This window comes from Nymphalis io, chromosome 16 (genome assembly GCF_905147045.1).
Source record: "Nymphalis io chromosome 16, ilAglIoxx1.1, whole genome shotgun sequence".
Lineage (NCBI taxonomy): Eukaryota > Metazoa > Arthropoda > Insecta > Lepidoptera > Nymphalidae > Nymphalis > Nymphalis io.
Genome location: NC_065903.1, coordinates 11,691,888 through 11,718,888, shown reverse-complemented (window position 1 = coordinate 11,718,888; position 27,001 = coordinate 11,691,888). Strand labels below are relative to the sequence as shown.

Here is a 27,001-nt window from a genome sequence, read left to right as displayed (position 1 = left end):
TGATCGAATCAATAAAATAATACATTTTAAATTGTAGATTAAGTGCTCAGTTTATTTGATTTTTACTACTTAATTTGTGAGACAAACTCTTATTTAAGTGAATCTGAAATTATATAGTTCTATCTAGTACAATGATAGTCGTACACTGCGGGCAAAAAACCATATTATCTTGTTTATCCTGGGTTGGAGACAGTACTGGCCCAGTATTTTTGTTTGTGGTCAGTTGGGCAGTCACTTGGTGTTGGATATTTGAACATGCTATTAACATTTCATCCCAAAATCATTAATATACGTATTATATAATAATCTACGTATTTTATTATCTGAATTAAAAAATCATAAAATATATTCAGTAACAGTATCAGCCTGTGAATGTCTCACTGCTGGGCTAAAGGCTTCCTCTCCCTTTTTGAGGAGAAGGTTTGGAGCTTATTCCACCACGCTGCTCCAATGCGGTTCGGTGGAATACACATGTAGCAGAATTTAAGTGAAATTAGACACATGCAGGTATCCTTACGATGTTTTCCTTCAACGTGAAACACGACATGAATTATAATCGCAAATTAAGCACATGAAAATCCAGTGGTGCTTGCCCGGGTTTGATCCCACGATCATTGGTTAAGATTCACGCGTTATTACCATTGGGCCATCTCGGCTTAAATATATTCAAAATAATCAAATTCATAATATATTTTTTTATTTGTTCTTTCGCTACATCAAACGTAACGTGTTTAATTTTCTAGTATTTGAAACATATTCGAATTAAATACTATAGTATTTTGGCATGGTTTTCACACGAAATAATATCATAGGTCGAAAGTTATCATAATCAAATGACCTAAATAAGATGATGCGCGAAACCGTGTCTAAAGTTTATCGAATACATTAATTTTATTCCTTACACAGTTGCTTATGATGAGTCTAATATTATTATTAGCATATTAAACGTTGAGTACATTTGTGTTTTTTTAATGTATATTTATTCAAGTCAAAGGTATCAATTAAAAGCTTTTTCACAAATTTTTAAGAAATAAATTTAGTGTTGAGTAAATCGAGAATTATGTTATTTAAATTAAAAAAAGACTTGAAATAAAGGTATCCCTTTATAATTTAATACCCTTTCTATTTCAAATATCGCTAAAATATTTATCATGTATTTATATTTTATAACACTGAATTTACTGTAATATATATATTTTTTTTTTTTTTTTTTATTTATTAAGTTTACAAAACTGACTTACAACTAGTGCATACAAAATAAAATCTACGCTAAACAGAGTGTTAATAAGTTGCAGTCTTCTGGATGTAAACCTAGCATGCTTTAAAAAAACATATTTAACAAGAACAGTACTTGTGCAATTACTAACTAGTTAATTATTTAATTATTACATAAACTAATGTGATTTTGTTTTAAGTTTATTCTTAAGAGAACCAACAGATTCACTAAAGACATCTAGGTGTTGACGACTACAATTCGCAAGCGAGCAAATACGGTAAATTGGCGAATGTTGACCAAGATTTGATTTGACATCAGGTAGGCTAAATATTTTACGATTTTGTAAACGGCTACCTTGACGCGGAATGTAGAAACTAATTTTAGCAAGTAGATCAGGTGCATCAATATATCCGTGCAATAATTTGTATAAAAAAAGAAAGTCAGCAGCTTCTCTTCTATATTTAAGAGTTTGCACTTTATAATTAATTAGGCGTGCATCGTAAGAGTTAAAATTCTTAGCATTTAGATCTGTGTACGCTAAGTAATATAGAAAACGTTTTTGTACACGTTCTATTCTATCAGAGTGCACCTCATACCCAGGACTCCAAGCAACTGAACAATATTCTAGGATACTCCTTATTATACTATTGAAAACTAATATTGTCAAGCTTGGATCTTTAAAGATTTTCATTAATCTTAACACCAGACCAGATACTTGCGAGGCTTTTGATATGATGTAATCAATGTGATCTCTAAAGCTTAAGGTGTTATCTATTATCACCCCGAGATCCCTTACACTCGTTGACTCCGTAAGGGGCGTACCGTCGATGTAGTAAGTGTGTTTTAGTGGTTTTCGTTTTCTACTAAATGTAATATGAACACATTTATCCTTATTTAGAGTCATACGATTTGCAAGACACCAACAAACAAGGTTGTCGATGTCACTTTGCAGGATTTCTATATCCTCTGGTGATTTAATTTCCCTGTATATTTTTAAATCATCTGCGTATATTTGATATTTGGATTTAAGTACTTTTCCAACATCATTAATGAAAACAAGGAAAAACAAAGGTCCTAGGTGTGACCCTTGCGGTACACCAGAGGGTATATTACATTCGAGAGATTTAAAACCTTTCATGGCAACTAATTGGGATCGATTCTTTAAGTATGACTCACACCAACGTAACAAGGAACCATGAATACCCATACATTCCAATTTGGTTAAAAGAATGTCGTGGTGGACTAAGTCGAACGCTTTTTTAAAATCCAGATATATAGCATGTACCTCATTATTCTTATCCACAGCTTCAGAAATATCAGATATGTAACTAACTAGATTAGATGTTGTGGATTTATGTGGACAAAAGCCATGCTGGTATGAATCAAAGTAAGGTTTTAAATGAGAATACATCTTTTTTTGAATTAGTGACTCAAAAACTTTCCCAAAAGTAGATAGTATGGATATTGGTCTGTAATTAGTTATATTATTAATGTCTCCAGACTTATGAATTGGTGTTATATAAGCAACTTTCCATTTAGCTGGGAATATTCCCGATTGAAGTGATTTATTATATATAGTTGTAAGAGGGTTAACTAAAACTTTAGCACAATTTTTAATAAATATAGGTGGTATTAGATCGGGTCCCGCCCCTTTATTGCAATTTAAGGATAGAAGCGGTGTTTTAACCTCATGGTCTGTTACAGAACATTTGGCGTATGTGTTATTAGTACATTTAATACTAGTTAAATATTTTGGGTTGAAAGGTGGTAACTTATGTGTGGTATCATAGATCGACTGAAAATTATAGGAAAAAAGATTACATATTTCCTGTCCTCCTGTAGCTTTTCTATCATTTAATATCATTTGATTGGGAATCGACTTAGAATTGCATTTTCTGTCTTTAAAATATTTCCAAAAGTATGTAGGGTTGTTACGAATATGGTCTGATATATTTTTTTTGAAGAAATCATAGCATTCAAATATCATTTCGTTTGAGCGATCTCTTAGGAGATCATAAGTGTATTTATCCATAGGATTTTTATACTTCTTGAATACTTTATGATATTTTGATTTTTCCTTAAGAGTACGTATTAGAGAACGTGAATACCATATGGGATGCTTGCCATCACGGGGTTTGGATTTTGGGGTATTTTTGTAAATAGCATTTAGTAAAGTTTCATAAAAAACTTCTATCATTTCATCTACAGAGCCACAATTTTTCCATAAATGTGCCCAATCAATCTTTGAAAGTTCCTCAATAACAGTATTATAGTCGCAAAAAGCAAAATTATATTTAGGTTCAGTGTTACTTTTAAGATAGTGTTTTTGAGTAGAATACTGTAGGTCTATTAATAAGGCTGGGTGATGACAATCAAGCGGAACTAAGGGTTTTTCTTCAGATACCGTAAGAAAAGATGGATGTGAGCTAAGTACTAGGTCGAGAATTCTATCGTTATTATTAGAAATTGAGTTGCATTGATGTAGGTTGCAAAAAAATATTGTGTCAATAAATAAAGAATCCACATTATTGTTTGTACGTACAGGTATTAGACTACGACTGTAAGTGCTATATTCCCAGACAATATTGCTCAAATTGAAATCCCCAATCACCACGTTTATTGTGCCGTCATCTGTATTAGAGTTAATAACTTGTGCAGTATTTTTAAGAAAGTAATTAAGTTCCAACTCCTTTACTGGAGGTGGAATATAGACACCACAAATATTAATTTGAGTACTTAGACCTATTTTAAATGAAACCCAAAGATCTTCACATACAGATTCCCAAGTGATTTTTCTCAGACTCTCAAACTTTTTGTGTATGGCAATTACAACACCACCACCATCTTTCAAATAAGATGAAGTTGTACTACGATCGCGCCTAAATACTGAATATCGAGTGTCAAATAATTCATGATCAAATATTGTATCATTCAGCCAAGTTTCCGTAAGAATAATGACATCATAATCACAACAGAGAACAGATAAATAGAGGTCCTCAGTCTTGGTCCGCAGGCCCCTCACATTTTGATAAAAAAATTTAATATTGAATTTTAAAACTAAAAAACACAATAAATGCTTACTCAGGTAGAAAAAATAAATAAAAAAGAAATAAGCACAATAATATAACCAAAAAATTACTTTAGACTATTTAAAAAATCGTTATTTCTTATTAAAATTGCAGGTGAATGCTTATTTTTACGAATATAAATGCGGCTATTTCGGATCCAGACAAACTCGTATTTCTTCTCTTTTGCGACGAGTCTCGTGGCTGCATGAAGTTTCTTGTTCGTTGGGGACAAATGTTCACTGACGTATATTGATTGCTTATCACCCGCGATGCCTAAATGAGTCGAATTGAGTTTGTTGTTTTCATTCTTTTTGTTGAAAGTTTTTACCGCTGCAAGTATAGTATCACGGACGCGCGGGCTGGTTAATTTGACTATGATATTGCGAGAGCGCTTCGAGTCAGACTCAACCTTAGCAACGCGATGGAATTCTTTAATATCACTATCATCTATGTCACACGAAACGACTCTAGTGAGTTGTTTCACAATAGTAAACAGGTTTTCAGACTTATGCTCCGGAACACACTGTATTTCAATATTACAGTCTCGAGCACGTTGCTCAAGCTGTTCCATAAGGCTGGCGACTTTGCTAAGTTGCGCACGTAGAGATGTGCTTTCTGTTTTTAATTGAGAGATATCTGTTTTGTAACGATCGTTAATGAGTTGTTGTTCGTCAAAATTATCAGATAAAAACTGCACTGTATTAGTTACTTGATCTAACTCCTTTCGCATTATAGAAAATTTGGAGTTTAAATCTCGCACTTCACCGCGAATCTCACTTAATTTCGTATTGAAATCGTTTAGGCTTAATTGTTGGTATTCAAATTTTTCATTCATTTCTCTACGAAGATTTCGAATTTCTTGAAGAATAGCATCTTGGGAGTCTATGTTACTTACTAAGGAAACTGGTGAATCTATTTCAGATTCTTTAATACTCTTGCCATGATCGGAAGGAGAGCTTCTATTCCCTGTTTTTGATTTCGGCCCTTGACATATTGGGCAAACCCATTTAGCTCGGCTCGATTGTGCCTCATTGAACTTAATACAGTCCGCATGAAAATGACGGTTACATGATGTATTTGAACATTTAACTCTCTTCTGAGTTAAACACAACAACCATACTTATAAAAATAAATAAATAGAAGAAAAAAAAAAAAAAAAAAAGCTCGGTGTATTCAGGATTTGATCTTGGTACCCCTCGATGTCTTTGAATTACAGTCACTTTTACTACCGCGCTGCTATTTGTGCAGATGGTATGGAGGTCGAAAATGTTGATCAGTAGAGTACTTAAGCTTAGCAGCAAATAATTATCAGTGCTAAGTGGGTGGTGTAAAATAACTTTGTTCCACTAGCACTTAATAACAGCAACTTAGGAGTATAGTTTTAGGTAAAAAACTGCACTTTTTGGACACGATTGATATGAATTATGGTTAAACTAATTATAGGCACTATAGTCAATTGCAGATTTTGCACTAAAAGCTATTAGAACTATTTTATTTTATTAATTTTAATCGACACAGGTACAAACTGATGTTTACACAAGTACTACGAACGAACGAATGATATGATATACACGATATATCACAGTATGTATGTGTGAATTTTATAGTAAATTCCATTAAAATCCAATTAACGAAGATCAATAAAACTTATAAAAGAAGAAACTCGAAAATCGACGGCAGATCACGAACGAGTAGTATCAGAAAGTAATGACGTCCATTGAATTTAATTATCATAAAATTTAAAGGATATACACATCAACATCGTAAGTCAGTTTCACATTACACAATATTCCAAATTTCCGGTAGCTAAAGTTTGCTTGTAAAAATTACGTTTTTTTAATATTCTTAATCTTCCAAGGATTCCAAATATATTATTTTCTAGCTAGTTCCCGTCATGCTTGCTGTGTTTTTTTAAATCATTTTGTAAACTTTTTATCGCAATACGAATTGCATCTTACTAATTGAAAGATTGTATTACTCTAAATATCTTTACGCAACAACCGTTCAAAGTTTCTAACTCAATCAGATGAACGATGCGTGCGCGTATCGAATACGATACGACCATTAATTTTTATACTTTATATTTTATAAAACGTATTAATTTATGATTTATGAATACCGTTGTTATAGTGAGTATATATGTACGAGTGTTGCCAGTAAACTTTGTCTCCAGTTACATAAAACAATTAACTAGTATTAAGACGAATGCTCTCTATGTATGTTAATGTCTTACGTCACACTATAACACTAATTACAGTGACGATAACTGACCTAGATATTTTCAAAGAACTATGTTTACGTTAATTGCTTGTATAATATTTTTTAAATAATTTTAACACTGGCATGCAAACGTAATATGACTTTCGTTGATGTTACTTTTTTTTATTTATTACTTTATAGTAATTTATAATAATGAATGCAGATTTTAAGTTGTATATAAAAAAACCTATTGTAAACTTTTTTTATATAATACAGCCCTGACTTTTGAACTAGTATGAGCCGTGCGTCAGAAGTCTGTTGAAGCAACTATAGTTATTATGTATTGTTTTTTTTACGTTGTAATTGAAAAAATATACGGATATATATACAATATACATCGCATTCGCAATTTAACTTGGCCTGAAGTCAAGTCTCTTTTTGACGAGCCGGTTGGCGTGGTTGGTAGATACTCGCCTTTCACGAAGAAGGTTGTGGGTACGATTTCCACCCAGGTCAGACATTTGTGTGCATGAACATGTCTGTTTGTCTTGAGCCTGGGTGTAATTATCTATATAAGTATGATATAAAAGAAAAGTATATCAGTTGTCTGGTTTCCATAGCACAAGCTTTGTACAAGCTTAATTTGGGATCAAATGGCCGTGTGTGAAAAATGTCCCACGATATTATTACTATTATTATTCTCTTCGAGATATTCCCGTATGTAAAACGTAACGATAAATAATCAACGACGTATGGTTATACATAGATTTATTAAGATACATATTTTCGGTGTAAGAAATTTTAAATATTCCTTAGATCGCCAATGCGCTACCGACCTTGGTAACTAAGATACTTCCTTCAAACGAGGCGTGAAAAGGCATCTTGCGGGCCGGCAAGGCGGGGACGGCTAGTACAGAACATTCTTCCCGACTGTACTGGCCGTCGTCGCGTTTGGACTCTACTACCACTTACCATCAGGTGGAGTAGTCATTTGCCTTTCCGGAATATATATATAAAAAAAGATGTTATGTCTGTGTCTGAAGTGATTTTCACCAATGCACGGAGTCATTCACGAGGAAGGTATGTATAATTTAGTAATTTTTTGTGAAAATGGGCTGAAATATTACTATAATTATTGAAGATATTCCAAACAATCATGTATTGATAGCTTTACTGGCGGGCTTTGCGTAAACCAATAGTGTTATATATACTACGATATAACCGTTCTATGTAAACGCTCATCCTGCCCGTGCGAAGCAAAGAATATATAATGCGTATCTCCATTCCCAACAGGATTTGGTATTAACCGACTTCAATAAGAAGGTCATCAATTCGGTTGTTATTTTTTCTACCGAACTATATCTACGGACTGTAAAAATCGTAATTTGTATATCAGCACTAGCGTATACCGCGTATCGCGCTTTATATAAAAGATCAAGATTTTTATTATACCTAATAATTAAGAAAATTCTCGAATCTCAATATATATTAACATTCTTTCTTGTATTTGTATATATACAGACGTATTATCCGTACCTTTGACGTATCTTATCTCTAATTTCTTTTAATGTGTCCGTGTTTGTTACCAGCCAGTATTACAATTTAAGTTTCAGGATATAAATATAATCGAGATAAGGTATTAATTTGCAATATAACTATCGGTTATGATTGTCATTTATATTTTTGATACATCAGAAAATGTTAAATACAAACCAACGCAAAATAAACGCACACGTTGAAGCGTTGTGTTTACTCAGGGCGATGACAAACTGCATGTCAAATAGGATATTGTAGGGCAAGTCACGAGGGAAACGGAACAGGGATGGAATTCTCAAGGGAGAATATTGGTAATCGATAGTTTATTTCCGGATTAATCAGTGATTGGACATCACAAGAAAACTTACTAGAAAATGTTACCACTAATAACGCATCATCTTAAGTTTGCCGTTTGTCTTTCTGAAATCAAATAAATTACTTTTAAAAAAAAAAACTTTTGGCTTTTGTTTTTCTTTTACTAAGCAAAATAATAAATAATAAAAGAATATTATTAAAATAGCGTTCAATAAAACAAAATGGCTGTCAGTCTGACGTAATAGCTCAGACAGCTGGACGCTCGTACAAGTGTTCGTATTTTAGTATAGAAGATGAATTGATCTCTTCAATCGAACAGTAACACATCGGTTTGGCGTTTCGTAAACAAAATTTTATTTCACTACGACCGTGAGACGGGTGATTTATTTTTACTATCGTTTCGAAGAAAAATATCAAGTGTAATTTACTTTTTACGACTTAACGAGAATGCATCATTTGCGAGATGACGTTTGTAACTGTAACACAAGTAATATTTACCCGCCATTTTAACGTCAATTTTTTTTTAATATTGCTCGGAACAAAATATCTAGACCTAAGAACAATAATTATGTATTTTTTAATATTTTACAGAACAAAAAGTTATTTTCATTAGATGCTTGATCATACAAGACATATATATGTGTGTATTATAATTTTATCGATTTTCACAGTCTTAAAACACTTATATTATCCAGTGGTAATCAATATCACGGAAGGCGTAATAAACGCAAGGATAAATAATATTTAATTCAAAATTGTATAAGTTTGTTCATATTATATTTGGATATGTGTACATAATACATATTTTCTAAGAAACGAAATAATGTATTACAAATTGTTTAAAAAGCAACCATTTATTACACCAATTGGATTTTGAAAAAACAAAATATTTAATTCAGATATGTAAGCATAAATCTATTAGGAAAAATTATTATAAACTTCCGATCGACTATGAACAGAGAGATTGTTTATTGCGACCTTGAAGTTAAAAGAATTGTTTTAAGACAAAGTTTGTTTTAAGAAAATTAACAGCATAAAAATTTATATATACTGGATTAGTATTATTTTGAGTATATATTTTTTTAAATGCCAAGATGGTTAGAACGCGTGAATCTTAACCGACGATCGTGGGTTCAAACCCGGGCAAGCACCACTGAATTTTCATGAGCTTAATTTGTGATTATAATTCATCTCGTGCTTAACGGTGAAGGAAAACATCGTGAGGAAACCTGCGTGTGTCTAATTTCACTGAAATTCTGCTACATGTGTATTCCACCAACCCGCATTGGAGCAGCGTGGTGGAATAAGCTCCAAACCTTCTCCTCAAAAAATAGGAGAGGAGCTTAGCCCAGCAGTGGGACATTCACAGGCTGTTACGGTAAAGTAAAATTATTATTATTCATCGTTCCGCACGACTGTCACGTCGTCAATTTTGGTAAAACTAACAAGTTTCCCCGTTAACCAGAACCAACATTTATGACTGCGGACTAAATACGAAGGGAGCTCTGGCCGATTGTTTCTTACCTCCTAAAGCACACAAAGACATGTCAAAAATCTTTATACAATATAGAAGCGTTCCCCTTGCATATTGTTTCTCAAAAATCTACCGGTTCGGAAACCTTAGACCTGAGAGGAACCGATTCATCGAATGTGACACAAAGGCAGAACATGAATAAGAACAAAAGATTTGCAGGTTGCATGTGTCTAATTTCATTGAAATTATGCCACATGTGTAGTCTACCAAACCGCATTGGAGCAGCGTGGTGGAATAAGCTCCAAACCTTCTCTAACTCTCTCTAATTGGCTGTTACTGCTACTGTTATATTTTTACCCAACAATGACGCCGTTATGCATCCGTCTGTTAACTTGACTTGGCAGTAAAATGTTTTTTGTCAAACTGAAATGGAATTTGTCAAATAGCATAATTATGACGCCACGAGACAATATGGCCGATCATGGTACATTATAAAAACAGATAAAGCCGCGTCAGTTGATTAATTTACTGTGTAGGTAGTTATCGGCCATAATTGAGTCCCTTGCCTTTAAAATAAGTAGCTCAAATTAATTTTAAATTCAAATGATGAAAAGTAAAACTCGATACCTATACTGATAAATAAAATTTAATTGTCAGCCTATGATTTCAAAATAACCGTCTCTTTTTAAGTTAATATTTGCGTTTTAAATATTTTGTATCATGTATGGATTCAAATACGCATTATGTGTGTTAAAATGACAGATTTTAAATTATTTTCGTCACAAACTGAATTCCACGATGGCAAAGCCGCGGATATTTCTAGTATTAAATAATAATGTCTTCCTAACTACACCCAAACCCACCTATTTCAAAGGAATATTATGTAGTGCTCAAGTAAGTGCATCATGCACTTATTTATCCCTCACATAGTCTGTTGGGACAACGTGAACTAGCGCATACCGCAATAAAAAGTATCTATTGTTATTTGGCTGTAGATAAACTTGCGTTGTGATGAGTCTACCCAGACTTTACTAGCAGAATGCTCACCTGAGTTAAACTACCTGCAATCCATACAAGAAGATCTGACAAACTTTCTAAAGAAAACTTCAACCTGCGTCTTATATAACGTCATTTAGTACGCGTCATGTTATATTGGCTGCATTTTTACCCGGTATTTGGATTGATGCCAGAAATGCATATCAATTATCAATACATCATATATTGTCGGTTTTAAAAATTTTATTTATCGCAACAAACTTGACTATAAACTTTTATTCACATAAACATATAAAGGAAACAAAAGTTTATTAAAAAAAAATCAATTGTTTGAACGTTTTAAATAATCTTTTTAAAAATTTACATAAAGTTGAAGCAAAAAATGATATTAATAACCAACCATCATTAGTGATGTCGCAATACACATAAATTATTGACCAGGGCTCTTAGCAAATTAGTGATGTCCGCAAACACTCGATGAAATTGAATTGACATCTGTCATTAACGTTATCGCGGATCAGGTGTCGTTTTACGGAAACGACGACATATCCCTGACACGGGTTCGTAATGAAATTTTATATTAATGGTTTTCTTGTTTATCGTAACAGCCTGTGAATGTCCCACTGGGCTAAGACCTCTCCATTTTTGAGAAGGTTTGGAGCTTATTCCTTATTATTATTTTTGTTTATAAAAAGGTTTTTTTTTTATACCAATCAAATGCCTTGTAACCCATTCGAAACAGAACGCGTAACTATATAAAACTTTTTGTTTTGTTTACGCATGTTACAAATGTCCAGGAGACGATAATAAATAAAGTTTCCTAAATTTTGAATTCGTACCGGATCGATGACTGGTCACTGATGTACGATAACTATTCGTTAAATGTAGGAACCGGGAACAGTCTGTACTAATATTATAATTGCAAAAGTAACTGTCTCGCAGTTACGCTTTCAACGCTAAATCACTGTACAGATTTTGATAAAATTTGGTATGAAGCAAGCTTGAGCCCCTAGGACGGACACAGGATACTTTTTTAAGCCCCTCTCCCCTTAACATGGGTGAATACTGGTAATATATAACCCGGAAAATTTGAAATTATTAATTCCTCTCCAACATTGAGTGTGCTTATCTACCGTACAATAAATAACACGATCGTGGAACTTAAAATGTATAATCGTGACAGTAAACAGTAACAGTAACAGCCTGTTAATGTCCCACTGCTGGGCTAAGGCCTCCTCTTCCTTTTGCAGAGAAGGTATGGAGCTTATTCCACCACGCTGCTCCAATGCGGATTGGTGGAATACACATGTTGCAGAATTTCAATGAAATTAGACACATGCAGGTTTCCTCGCGATGTTTTCCTTCACCGTCAAGCACGAGATGAATTATAAACACAAATTAAGCACATGAAAATTCAGTGGTGCTTGCCCGGGTTTGAACCACGATCATCGGTTAAGATTCACGCGTTCTCACCACTAGGCCATCTCGTCTTAAGCAAACTAAGTCCCCCACATTTCAGTTCGATTACCAAATCCACTTGAACATTAATTATAAACTTCAATCCCTGTTGGATTAGATAAACTGTAAATATTTGAATTAGATTATAACCATGATAATTAGAAATGTAATTGTAACACAAACACACACAATTGGAGACAACGCTATCCATATTTGTAATGACAATAACCGGGCTAATTTATTCCGTTGATAAATTTATTATTATTCAAGCAATAAATTCGTTATTGTCGGCTGTAGGCTGGTAGCACTTGTCGTTTCAACTCTTTCATTTATAGTTTACTTAGCTCGCGACTTTGGGTTTATGGAAACCACCCGGTTTTCATAAACTGAATATTTCGTCTATTGGTAAGGAAACTTTATCCTGAAATACTTAATTCTTATTTTATTTCTTGATCACTCCTAGTGGGTGATCTGGCTAATATTCGCAGCGTTCATATAGGATTGTGGTCACAGGTTTTCTTATAAGGTCTATTGATTGTTAAAAATCAAATTTCTATTTTATATAAATATTATTTGTTAGAATAAGACAAATAATTAAAAAAACATTTAAATTCTTCTCTGTCAGGTAGTCTCCATTGGTTTTAGTGATGAAATCAATAAGTTGGCAACATTGCCACTTGCAAGTATTACACGGATAAGTCGTAGAACAATGTATGTGTTCGTCATAATTTTAAGTTTTTATTATTTCTTTCTAAAAAAAAAAACAATAGTTCGAAATTTAAAATGACTTAAACCTCTAGCAATAAAGACTTTATACTCGCACAATCAAAATTATACTTTTTTGTTTTTATAGAATTGGAAGGCGGACGAGCATATGGGCCACCTGATGCTAAGTGGTCACCAAACGCCCTTAGACATCGGCATTGTAAGAAATGTTAACCATCGCTTACATCACCAATGCGCCATCAACCTTGGGAACTAAGATGTTATGTCCCTTATGCCTGTAATTACACTGGCTCACTCACCCTTCAAACCGGAACACAACAATACCAAGTACTGCTGTTTTGCGGTAGAATATTTGATGAGTGGGTGGTACCTACCCAGACGAGCTTGCACAAAGCTCTACCACGAGTAGAGTATAATACACCACTATGTAATACACGGTATATAAATATAAATACGTGTTCTTAATTTTTTTTTTACATTTATTTCATAATTTATGACGTCGGTCGGTAAGCCATTGTCATTCCTTTATAATCGTAAAATGCACTTTGTTTCCTCATTCCTGATGTGATCTGACTAGATGTGAAGTATTCTTATGGCATCTGTGTATCCAATAAAGTAAATAAAATACGGCTACCATATAATTTTACGGTTAGTATAAATAGGCATTTTCTGGGTAGGAGTCCTTGGTCTGTCGTATATTGAATGATTCAAAAGATTGAAATAACTCAAAACCTATATGACCGACGGCTCCGGCTTTAGGAAAAAGCGAATAGTCATGTTCTGAACTCAGGGTATGAACGTTTAATATTATACAACGTTAATTCTTACTAGGGGACCAATTCTACTAACAAATTGTCACTCTTTTTTTTATGGAATAGATAGGCGGACGAGCATATGGGCCACCTGATGGTAAGTGGTCACCAACGCCCATAGACATTGGCATTGTAAGAAATGTTACATTGCTTACATCGCCAATGCGCCACCAACGTTGGGAACTAAGATGTTATGTCCGTTGTGCCTGTAATTACACTGATTCATTCACCCTTCAAACCGTCACTATAAAAAATACTGTCGGCACCGTTTCAGTTTATGATATAAATAAACATGTTTTCCTTAAATGATAGCAGAGTAATAACTGTAAATGATAATAATAATAAATTTTATAAACATTTCATTCATTTTATTCTTCGGCATCACAATACTTTTTTTTTGTGTCGGCTTGAAATTAATTCTACACTGCCAGTAATTTTATGAGAATTGAAAATTTATTTTAATATTATGGATAGTTCAACTCACTTACCAAATAAAATGTTTTCGTATTTCCGAAGCACGGGAGTGTACACATTTCCAACTTTCAGACTCCGGGCTGCTACTGAGAATTTTCTGATAGAAAAACACAACAATTTTTATTGGCCCGACCTGGGAATTGAACCCAGGACCAGGTCTTTTTTTGATTTATATATATACTTATTATTACTTGGTGGTAGGACTCTGTGCAAACCTGCTCTGGTAGGTAGGTAGGTACCACTCATATATTCTACTTGAACTTGTGTAACTACAGCCTAAAGCTTATGTTAGGAGTACGACATCGTCTTAATATCTGAATTTAATTAAGATAATCTTGGGATACCTCAGGGGTCAAGATTAAACGGTAGCATGCGAAAGCGATCCCATGGCGCTCCTCGTCTAGACGGAAAGGGTACCGCTTTTTACTGGTGGTAGAGCTTTCTGCAAGCTCGTCTGGGTAGGTACCACCCACTCATCAGATATTCTACCGCAAAACAGCAGTACTTGGTATTGTTGTGTTCCGGTTTGAGGGGTGAGTGAGCCAGTGTAATTACTGGCACAAGGGGCATAACATCTTAGTTCCCAAGGTTGGTGGCGCATTGGTGATGTAAGCGATGGTTAACATTTCTTACAATGCCAATGTCTATGAGCGTTGGTGACCACTTACCATCAGGTGGCCCATATGCTCATCCGCCTTTCTATTCTATAAAATAAAAAATGCATTGGTAGGTTTACCGGTAGACTACGCGTAAAGTGGCTAATTGGAAATAAAATAGTTGGTATATTATACTAATAGAGCGTATTTCCAATTCCAACGTTAACGCGAACGAAGACACAACGCGCAGTTTCCTTTGAAATACACCCACGATTCGGAGTGGGTATTATGACCGGACTCAGGCTATATATTGTCGCTCATTATGGACTTGTTAAATGCTATTTGTATTCAGCTATTGTTTCGTGCCCTCGATAAGCGATTGCCCTTGACTCGATGACTTAAAGATGATCGTAAACTGTCATCGTGTTCAATTCGGAGGGGTATGCAAATAATTCATAAATAACATAAGAATCATTTACACAAGTCTTAAATATATACAAATCAAAATTTAAAACTGCTACTGCAATAATCGTGACCGCGTGGAATAGAGGCATGAATGCTAGCAGAATTTCCCAATCGCAATAAATAAATTAAAAACAAACTTTATTTAAATAAGTATTTATATACTACAATAAATATGCAGGCACTTGAAGACAGCATTGAAAAAATTAAAAGATTTGATTCACCAACGACATCGAGAACAAGTCTATGGAGATACAAACACAAATAAAAAATAATAAAAACTCTCTGGTAGCTACCGCTAACAACTATTCTCTAATAGCAAACTGAGCGTTTCTATTTTATTATACTTAATCATACATTACTTATAAACACTGCCAGGCGTTGTCCTGTCTGTTTGTATATATACGAATTGTCATGACAATCGGTTTAGAAATTGAAATGCTTCAGCGCAATCTAACAGTTACAAAATTCTATTATTTTTTACTATATAAGCCGTCTCCACTATGTGCTTATAAATCGGTCAAACTGTATCGAAGTCTATTAATCACAAGCAGATATACCAACATGCGTTTTTATACATAAAACGGACCACTTCATTCAAATTACAACGACACCATAAAAAACATCAAAGTAGCCAATATTTTATTACTTTAAAGTTTACGATTAAAATGACAGTAAAAGATGTTGAACTTGTAATTTTTCATAGTTTTCGGTAAATACGTGTTGTAATATGTACTTGTACCTTCTTCCTTAAGGCTAATTTATTTATAATCTATATAGTTTAAATAACGGGCAATCAATATAATTCTGTGACATTTACTATTTGTGAAGTTAAATTATTTCTTTTTTTTTAAGTATTGAACCTTTTTTGTAATAAGTCTATTATGTAAAGCTTGAGTTTTTAATCGGACAGCTTGATTAAAGCTACCTAATGAATTGCTGTAAATCGATGTTGTAAATAATAATAAAACATTGCTTTCAAATTAAACTAATTCCTGAACGTTGAAAATTCTAATCAATTAAAAAAAATTGCTAAATTTCTTTCGCCGTTCAACCGAGTCGTCTCTCGGGGCAACTCACCGCAGAAAACAGGTCGTGAAATGTCAGAAAGTGATATGCGACATTGACCATTATATAATTACAAGTAAAAATATACTATTTTCACCATAAGTCAGTTCACATTGTCAACATTTCACGTGTGAGTAATTAAATGAGTTCTTACAGAATCACTGAAGGTTATTTAATTTCGGGCCACTAGTATATACTTTGTCTCTTAAAAAATATATGTTTCTATATTTAAAAATGGAATTCGAATTCGAATTTCAAAGCTTATAGAAAACAATGAAACATCAATGTGATAGTTATCTGTGTCGATGGACAGGCGAACAGGCCGCAATGATCTCCTTGGCTGTCCATGCGGGAGTTGCCGAGACGTATTTTAATGCATGTAAATCTGTCCGCTATACATGCAAGAACTGAATATTTTACGGACGGTTGAACGATCTAGAAATACGATTAAAAGTATAACTGTGAATAACATTGGAAAAATAGCGTACTTATAGGTTGGTTATATGACCAACTATTAAGTCTATTTAGATTTTACAGGCATATATAAATAAATAAAATACACTTTAAAGATCAATACTAGGTGTTTGGTATTTGTGCCAACCCGTCTGTGCATGTACCACCCACCCGCACATCAGATATTCTACCGCTAAACGTTGACTTGCCTTTCACACTGAAGGTTGTGGGTTCGATTCGCAGCACAGACATTTGTCTGCATGAACATATTTGTTTGTCCTGAGTCTGGGTGTAATTATCTATATAAGTATATATTTACTAAGGAAAACTAGTATATGTAACATATAAGTTGTCTGGTTTCCATAGTACAAGCTCGGCTTAGTTTGGGATCAGATGGCCGTGTGTGAAGTGTCTCAAGATGTTATTATTATTAAACAGCAACATCAACTTATTATTGTTGCATTCCGGTTTGACGGGTGAGTGAGCCAATAAATGAATAGTAAGAAAACATTTTTAAAAACCAAATTTCGTGTCTATGCCTTTAATTGTTGCCTCTTTAAATATATGGTTCAAATGAAATTATATGTCTTTCTACTTATCGTAAAAAAGTAAAGTACCAGCCTGTAAATGTCCCACTGCTGGGCTAAGGCCTCCTCTCCCTATTGAGAAGAATGTTTGGAGCTTATTCCACCACGCTGCTCCAATGCGGGTTGGTAGAATACACATGTGGTATAATTTGAATGAAATTAGACAGATGCAGGTTTCCTCACGATGTTTTCCTTCACCGTCAAACACGAGATGAATTATAAACACAAATTAAGCATATGAAAATTCAGTGTTGTTTGTTGAACCCACGATCATCGGTTAAGATTAACGCGTTCTAACCACTAGGCCATCTCGGGTTTTTTAATTATCGTTAGTGCTGCAAAAATAAAGCCGGAACGTATCGCTAGTTAGATATAAATTAACATAAAATCTAGTAATAGTCCTTATTAATTATAACAAGTTTCATAACAATTTAATTTTACTTTACCCCTTTCATAACAAAGATGGTAGGTACCGTCAAAATCAGTCATTATTAATATTTAAGAGCTTCTCTTCTTTTCCCACTACTGGGCGCTGCTTCATTCTAACATAGCGGGTAGACTTGTCACAGTACATTTTCCGACACATTTAAGTTACTAAGATTAATTAACTTGCATCACGATTAAAAATAAATAATTTCAAATACATTTTTTTTTTGTTACAGATTAATAATCATACAAATGGATCATAAAAGGACATACAAGATTGTTTTTAACGTAAAACAATGACATGCGTGTTTAGTGTATCACTAGTGATGTGTTGAAAGTTATATCGATAAATAAAATGGATACAGAAATGCATAATTCAACGTTGGACACGATTTATCCGCGGGAGGCGACTATAATGGCGGCCGCGTGTGCTTGTATATTTAGTACAGTTGGTGTTATAGGTAAGTGATATATTATATTATATTTCATTTGTAAAAGATAACCTTCCAAACATTGTATTGTGGATGATTAGTTAAACAAGGATTTATCTCTTTCTGACATATTTGATTTGATGTGCGAAAGAAGAGGACAGCATTGGTTAACAAATCACCACAACTAAACAAATTTTATACATAAAGTCGTGAGCGCTAAACAGCAAACTGTTAGATAATATATAAAGCAGTGTTTTTTAGTGTCAATTCAAATCTATACCGTGACAGCCTGTGAATGTCTCACTGCTGGGCTAAAGGCCTCCTCTCCTCATTTTGAGGAGAATGTTTGGAGCTTATTCCACCACGCTGCTCCAATGCGGGTTGGTGGAATACACATGTGGCAGAATTTCAGTGAAATTAGATATATGCAGATTTCTTCACGATGTTTTCCTTCACCGTAAAGCACGAGATGAATTATTATCACAAATTAAGCACATGAAAATTTAGTGGTGCTTACCCGGGTTTGAACCCACGATATTCAGTTAAGATTCACGCGTTCTTACCACTGGACCATCTCGACTCAAAATCTATATTACTCAATCTAATCCATACTAATATTATAAATGCAAAAGTAACTCTGTCTGTTTGTTACTTTTTCACATATACACCACTGAACCGATTTTGATGAAATTTGATATGAGGCAACATTGAACCCCACGAAAAGACATGTGGTACTTTAATTTAAAAACACCAACAACGGTCTGTGTCGTATATAATTCACTTATTCAATAGTAAAATAGCGAAACCTTTAAAAATAAAACTATTAAATGCAAAAAGTACTTTTTAAATCCGACTTGTAGTTTCAGATATAATCTCGTTCAACAGTTCAAAATCGAAATGATTATAAAATCTATTTCGTTCCTAATATAAATTTAAATATAGAATGTAATCAAGGAGTATATACAATATCATTACGTAAAGTAACGGTAAACGACATTGATTACAATTTGATAAAGTGCACTTGCCTCAAACGTAAAATATTACTACAATATTGACTGATAAGAATCCTTATTTACCCCGTTCATGACCTAATAGAATAAATAAAGTGAATATTAACTGGCTGTGACCGCGACTTTGATTGTAAAAAAGCTAACAGGATACCGAGCAGACCGGTCTATACGATTATAAACAACTAGTCGCCCCGGCTTCGCACGGATTGATAATAAAAAATAATAAAAGGATTTGCGTAATATCCGTTCTTAAGGAGCGTCTACGTCGGGGAAGGAGTAACTGTGACAAATTTGAAGTCAATCGGGCTAGTTTAGGAGATCTCGCGAAGAGTGGTATTTCGCGAATATATATATATATATATATATATATATATATATATATGTATATATATATATATATGTATATATATATATATATATACATATCTATCTATATATCTGGTTTTAAAGACTAAATATTAAGACTAAATATTCTAGTGGTGGGCAAAAGCTCTTCGCTTAAGGTTACAGCTAGTGGGTTTTCATAGGGCACAATTTCATCTGTCTTATGATTTCCTTGCTGGTTACCCATCTTTGATTAGGGACGGGAGGGCAAATGACTCTACTCCACCTGATGGTAAGTGGTAGTAGAGTCCAAACGCGACGACGACCAGTACACACGGGAAAAATGTTCTGCACTAGCCGCCTTCGCCTTGCCGGCCCGCGAGATGCCACTTCACGCCTCGTTTTAAGGAACCCGAGTTGTAAGAGAAAAGGCAAAGAAGAAGCAGTTCAGTGCCTTCTTTTCCTCTGTTTGTCAATCGATTTACTGTTTTTTTTTTAATTTGGTAACTATTGACTATATGAGCCAACGAACACTTGTTCAATTTAATTATTGTTATTGTTCTTATCTTTTCAATATTACTGACAAACTTTAATGTGTCTTTGTAACTCATTATATCTAAGCAATTATTGTTATTATATAATTAATTCACATATACAAATGGCTTTTCACTATTGAAATTGGCAAATGGCATGTTTGGACTTACTTTGGAGTATATATTTAATTATACAATTGTACACGTTTACAAGACTATTCATTGGTGGCTTGACGGTGAAGGAAAACATCGTGAGGAAACCTGCATGTGTCTAATTTCATTGAAATTATACCACATGTGTATTCTACAATTGGAGCAGTGGTGGAATGAACTCCAAACCTTCTCCTCAAAAGGGAGAGGAGGCCTTAGTCCAGCAGTGGGACATTAACAGGCTGTTACTGTTCCATTTGTCTTAACAGACACACTGACAAAGGAGGCAGGTTCATTTAACGACAATATAATCGTAATAATAGCGAAATGCAGCGACAGACAAGACAACTTGCTACTTTTCGCTATACCACGTGGTCAAAGTTTGTATTTTGTACAATTATCCGTGCAGTGACGGAGAAAGAATACATTTCACTGCCCCTCTCTTTCCCATGGGTGTCGTAAGAGGCGACTAAGGGATATCTGAGCGACCATCTGCTCATCTGGTGGTAGGATGCTAACATCCGCCTGGCTTGTTACCACCGTAAGCATGGTGAAAATCTCGTGAAGTGGCTTGCAGCCGCGTTTCGAGGTCAGCCAGCGTACAGCCAGAGCCCGAGCGAGTATTGCCGCGATGGGTGTTGGTCCAATTGGAGACGGCTGTTGAACCAATGCCGGGGGAAACTGTATTGACCTGCCGGACAGGGAGACCCGAAGAAACGGCTGTTCCGCTGGCCGCCCGTGGCATAGTACAGGGGCCCGAGCGTGCCTAACCAGCTCGTGAGGCTGCCCCACCAGGCCACGCATAATCTCGGGGTGGACCGTCGTGCCGGTTGGTGACCGGTAAGTGGGGTCCCGGCGGCCACTTCCGGGGGGGTTCGGGGGCCCTTCCGTCCGGCGGGTCAGTGTATTTTTCCTTTCGGCAACCACTTGGGGAAACACGCCTCCACACTTTGTCCATCCCTATCGTGGCAATACATCGCTCGCTTCACGTCTCTTTTCCATTTTATTTTTCCCAAATGGCGCAACAAAACAGAAATAACGGTCGTACAGCGGTGCACACCCCCACCATACCCTCGCTGTTTGAGGTCGAGTTCTCAAACATCCGAGGACTCCACACTAACCTCAACGCTGTCCACCACCATCTCGAGACAGCACGGCCAGCAATGTTGTTTCTCACGGAGACACAAATACTCCGTCCTGCCGATACCAGCTACCTTAATTATCCCGACTACACGCTTGAAGAATCCTTCAAAGCGAAAGCCGGAGTATGCTTGTTCGTCAGGACGGATGTTTGCTGTCACCGACTGCGCTGCTTGGAAGACCCCTCCTTCTCCATGTTGGTGGTACGTGTGGACCTGGTTCGTCAGAGCCGAGTCTACGTGTGCCTCTACAGATCCCACAATGGTGACTTGGAGACAAGCCGATTATTTGACCATCTTAGTCGGGTGGCAGATGCTGCGCAAGAGCAATTTCCTAACGCGGAATTGTGTTTTTGGGGGATTTTAATGCTCACCACGAATCCTGGTTGAAATCCCTCAAAACTGACCATGCTGGAAGGACTGCTCATGCTTTTGCTCTCACACATGACTTGACCCAACTGGTTGATCAGCCCACCAGGATCCCAGACATTGATGGGCAAGCACCTTCTCTACTGGACCTTCTGCTGACTTCTCACCCGGTGGAATATCAGGTTGTGGTTCAGGCTCCTCTTGGCTCTTCGGATCACAGCCTTATTTCTACCAGAGTGCCACAGGCCAAGCTGCCGCCACTAGCGGTATGCAAACGTCGCGTTTGGCACTATAAGTCGGCGGATTGGGACGGTATGCGCGATTACTATGCGTCGGTCCCTTGGAAGGAACGTTGCTTCAGTGGGAATGACCCGACAGCTAGTGCCGCTGCTGTTGCTGGCGAGATCATGCTGGGAATGGAATACTACATTCCTAGCTCAGATCTCGTCAGTAGGAGTACGCGTAACCGTTGGTTCACTCGTGAATGTGCCGATGCTGTATCATCTAAGCAGGCGGCATATCGCAAGTGGATCAACGGCTGCATTAGCGGGGCATCTAACATTGACTCACTGAAAGCAAACTATAATAAAAATTCCAAGTCCTGTAGAAAGGCATACACGAGAGCGGATGCACAGCGCATTGTACAGATTGGTCATGACCTTGTTTCGCATCCTAGGGGCTCCCGTAGCTTCTGGCGTCTGACCAAGTCTGTGCAAAACAATTTCTGCCAACCTTCGCTGCCACCGCTCAGAAATCCGGACGGATCGCTGGCTCACAGTCCGCAAGAGCAAGCTGATCTCCTGGCTAAACTCTTTGCCGACAATTCCGTCATCGATGATTGTAGTGCACTGCCACCTACAATACCTGCATGTGGCCATACGATGCCTGACATTAAAATCAGGCAACGTGATGTGCGTGCGGAGCTGCAATCACTTGATGTACGGAAAGCTAGCGGTCCCGATGGAATACCAGCCATAGTGCTGAAGAAGTGCGCAGCGGAGCTGTCTCCTGTGTTAACGCGCCTGTTCCAACTTTCTCTCTCTTCGGGAAGTGTGCCGGAGGCTTGGAGAAGAGCTAATGTGCAAGCGGTTCCCAAAAAAGGGGATCGGTCTGACCCGGCAAATTATCGGCCAATAGCTATCACCTCAGTACTTTGTAAGGTGATGGAACGGATTTTAAACAACCAACTGATCCATTACCTAGAAGATCACTCTTTAATTAATGATCGTCAATACGGGTTTCGACCAAAACGGTCCACAGGTGATCTTCTAGCGTACGTAACGCACCTCTGGGGTGAAGCTATCGACAAGCATGGAGAATCGTTGGTTGTCAGCCTCGATATCTCCAAGGCTTTCGACAGGGTCTGGCACAGAAGTCTTCTCTCCAAGCTGCCGGCATATGGTCTGCCTGCTCAGCTATGCACCTGGATTGCCAGCTTCCTACACAAGCGTAGCCTTCGTGTTTTAGTAGATGGTTGCGCTTCACAATTCTATGTAGTGAATGCTGGGGTCCCCCAGGGATCTGTGCTATCTCCCACACTCTTTCTTTTGCATATCAATGATATGCTCTCTCTTGGGAACATACATTGCTATGCAGACGATAGTACAGTGCATGGTGGATACCACGGACGCGCAGTGGCTGGGCGAGCGGAAATTGAGGAGAGGCGGAAGAATCTTGTCATTGAACTCGATAGGACGTTAGAGATCATCGCCAAATGGGGCTCTGATAATCTTGTTGAGTTTAATGCCAAGAAAACACAGGTATCGCTCTCACGGCGAAAAAGTCAACATTTTCCCCTCTTCCCTCCCTCTGTGGGATCGCCATGCTGGGGATTGACGTTCGCTGCGACCTTAGTCCAAGGGATTACATCGAGGCTGTTATAAAAACAGCTTCACGGAAACTCGGAGTTCTGAACAAGGTGCGGCGCTTTTTCACGCCACAACAACTGTGCTTGCTGTACAAAACACAGGTACGGTCTTGCGTGGAATATTGCTCGCACCTTTGGGATGGCTCCGCTAAGTACCTACTTGAGGCCTTGGACCGGTTGCAGCGACGTGCCGTACGCATTATTGGCGACGTAAAGGTCACAAACACCCTTGAACCTTTACAATTGCGTCGTGAGATAGCAGCACTGAGCGCTTTCTATCGACTGTATCACGGCGAGTGCTCTGAGGAATTATTCTCTCTAATTCCTGCTTCCCCCTTCCTTCTTAAGTCCACGCGAGCTGGTTCTCGATGTCACCGCCTAACTGTGACATCAATTCCATCGCGAACAAAGAAATTTGGCAACTCCATTCTTTGTCGCACTTCCAAAAAATGGAATTCCTTACCAGCTCACGTGTTCCCCTCCTCTTACAACCCGGGTTCCTTCAAACGAGGCGTGAAGAGGCATCTTGCGGGCCGGCAAGGCGAAGGCGGCTAGTGCAGAACGTTTTTCCCGTCTGTACTGGCCGTCGTCGCGTTTGGACTCTACTACCACTTACCATCAGGTGGAGTAGAGTCATTTGCCCTCCCGGCGAATATAAAAAAAAAAAAAAAAATTATATATTAAATTGATTTCTGTATTCATCGCGTTATATGTTAAAAATACTTTTAAGTCAATTTAAAGCCGATTATATTTGTTTACTGCTTATTATGCTTATAAGATCGTTAATACAACTTAAGTTTTCATTTACGTGCTGGACATTGGGAGTGACTTATGTCATGACATGAGTCACTCCCAATTTGCGGTAGAGCGCCCAGTTCTCCGCATCCGTATCCACTCGGTTTTTCAACGCCCTTCATATCAAAGCTTCATTAAATCTATTTAAACTGATAAAAATCTGAAAATACATAAAAAGTTATTGACATTAAATTTTTATCGATAAAAAATTGACGTTCATCGTATGATAATAGCCGTTAGTAAATTTGTTTGCTCGTCGATAACGATCATCGTCCCATCACTACCGGTTCGTGGAAGCAGGCGCATGTTTACTGAGCAGGCGCACATTGATACGACACAATACGTCATAACACCCGCTCGTGTTACTAAATCTTTCAACGGATCGATGATGTGTTGTTTGTTACAAACAAATAAACAAATATCCGTCCGCAATAGAAAAGGCCTTTGTTCAACAATTTAACAAATTAGTTGATATTTGATAAACAGTATTTTGTAATAGTAGATTATTTTAAAGCTGTTTATTTTATCTGGTCGAGCATCGAATGAGGTGGTAGGCCTTTGTGCACACGCGCCTGGGTAGATACCACCCACTCGCCAAATAGTCTATCGCTAAACAGCAATACATAGTATTGTTGCGTTTCGGTTTGGAGGGTGAGGTGGAGGTTGGTGGTGCATTAGCGATATAAGGAATGGTTAATATTTCTTACATTGACAATGTCTAGGGACGGTGACCACTTACCATAAGGTGGCCCATTTGCCCGCGCTCCTACTTAAGGTAGTTTCGATGCTATGTAGCGATGTAATTCTATTTATCCTGTTTGGCTATTCTGTAAGTACAAACTGGATACTAACCGCAGAAGACAATCGTGAAATGTCAGAAAGTGATTCGCGACATTGACCATAATAATAATAACATGTCAAGAATACACGATTCAAAATAGTAAATCACCATAAGTCGCTTATTACATTTCACGGGTGAGTGATTAAGTGAGTTCTTACAGCATAGCACTACTGCATGCAAATCAATGAATGCTAACTCTACAATATTTTATACTTATTTATTGTTATGATAATTTTTCCGATTAGTTGAATTTATTGTTACTAATGTTAAAGTGAGATAGTTTATTTTTTACGCTTTCACGTTTTAACTACACGAAATTTTGCATACATGTTGTTCAAAAGGCATAGAGTACCTAACACCCCTGCTCACAGGATGAAGTCGCGGGCGGAGTCTAGTGTGAAAACAAAACTGTCTATATGATATCAAATTACAAAAGTTCCATCTTTACTATCCTCAATACCGACCACTTGCGCACATCACACACACCGCTTAAAATCACTTATTAAAATTGACTTCGAGAATTGATTCGATAGACGTTTGGAAATTAAAGATTGAAACGTGATTCAGTTTAACCAAAAACCGTTTCTTGGTTCATTACACTGTTTTATTTTTTATTAATTAGGGGTGTTAGGTACCCTATGTCCTTATCTGTACCCTGATTACATGTATATAAAATTAACACGTGAAATCGTAACAAACAAACAAATACAAACGTTTGCATTTATTATATTTGTAAGGATATGCTAGTGGCTAGCTTTTAAGATCCAAATACCATAATTTATAATCAGGGCCAAAGTGTAAGGTTTAAAGACCAGATTTTTTTAGTATTTACCCTTAGCTTCACATGGTTACTTTCACTTTGGTCATGGATCCTGATTCTGGATCGTTGATCCTGTGACTGAACTCCAAAGTCTTTTCGAATTGCCGTCCCATCGGATTATGAGAGTGAAAGTGCACCTGTGTTCCGCACACACTTGTACACTATACGTTCTGCGCAGTTGGCTAATCTATCTTGAGATTGGTCGTGGCCGTGGTCAAGAGGAAATCATCACCTAGTTCCAGTTTATGTTAGGATATTAGGTTATCATTTTCTATATAAAACTGTCGTAAGTATTGTCTTTATGTTACACGGTTGTTTAAAAGAACAGTTACCCATTATATACCCTATAAATCTTCCACATCTGGAGTGCTCTTTTTCTTCTAGACATGATATTTCGAAACTAATACGTATGACAAATATACATGTGTCACAATTCCTAACTATTTCTTTTTTATTTTCATATTTATCTAAAAACAAAGGCAAATTGGAACGAAACGAAATATAACAAAACATACGTCATTTGTACATTTCCTTAAAACTCGTGTTCAGTATACAACATAACAGGCAATCAGGTATCACCTAAAGTTATAAAGCAATTGCTATACAAGCAATGCCCGTTTTTAAAGAATTAATTAATTTCCTATTTACCCCTCGAATTGGGAGTGAAGAGATCCCCTCGAGGCCATTTAAAAAACGATTCTATATAGCACAACAACAAAAGAAATCACAGCGTTTCTTTCGCCAGTTCTTTTCAAATCTGAGGTGACAAAGGCTTTACGTGCTTTCCAAGACGCGGAAGTGTCCCTTCCAGCTTCTAGGCTAAGAATTTTTGACAAAAAAACCCAACAACTTTATC

At 36.5% G+C, this 27,001-nt stretch overlaps 2 protein-coding genes across 4 annotated transcripts in view; one reads left to right on the top strand and one right to left on the bottom strand.

The window, feature by feature from the left end:
• Window positions 1–27,001, top strand: part of LOC126774328 (protein trapped in endoderm-1) — a 51,554-nt gene that overhangs the window by 1,080 nt on the left and 23,473 nt on the right. The window contains exons 1-2 of one of the 3 annotated variants that reach the window (XM_050495799.1): window positions 7,510–7,563; window positions 18,103–18,327. In XM_050495799.1, coding sequence (XP_050351756.1) covers window positions 18,222–18,327 — 106 coding nt within the window. In that variant the 5' untranslated portion in view covers window positions 7,510–7,563; window positions 18,103–18,221. Of the gene's footprint in view, window positions 1–7,509; window positions 7,564–18,102; window positions 18,328–27,001 lie in introns of those variants that run through there. The other 2 variants (XM_050495801.1, XM_050495800.1) reach the window with 2 other exon arrangements.
• Window positions 4,336–5,225, bottom strand: LOC126774535 (uncharacterized). The gene has a single exon (XM_050496098.1). It carries the CDS (start codon window positions 5,117–5,119, stop codon window positions 4,352–4,354), a length of 768 nt encoding a protein of 255 aa, XP_050352055.1. The 5' UTR covers window positions 5,120–5,225; the 3' UTR covers window positions 4,336–4,351.

Coding starts and splice junctions, on each gene's coding strand:
- LOC126774535 (XM_050496098.1), bottom strand. CDS start 5,119: ATGAATGAAAAATTTGAATACCAACAATTAAGCCTAAACGATTTCAAT.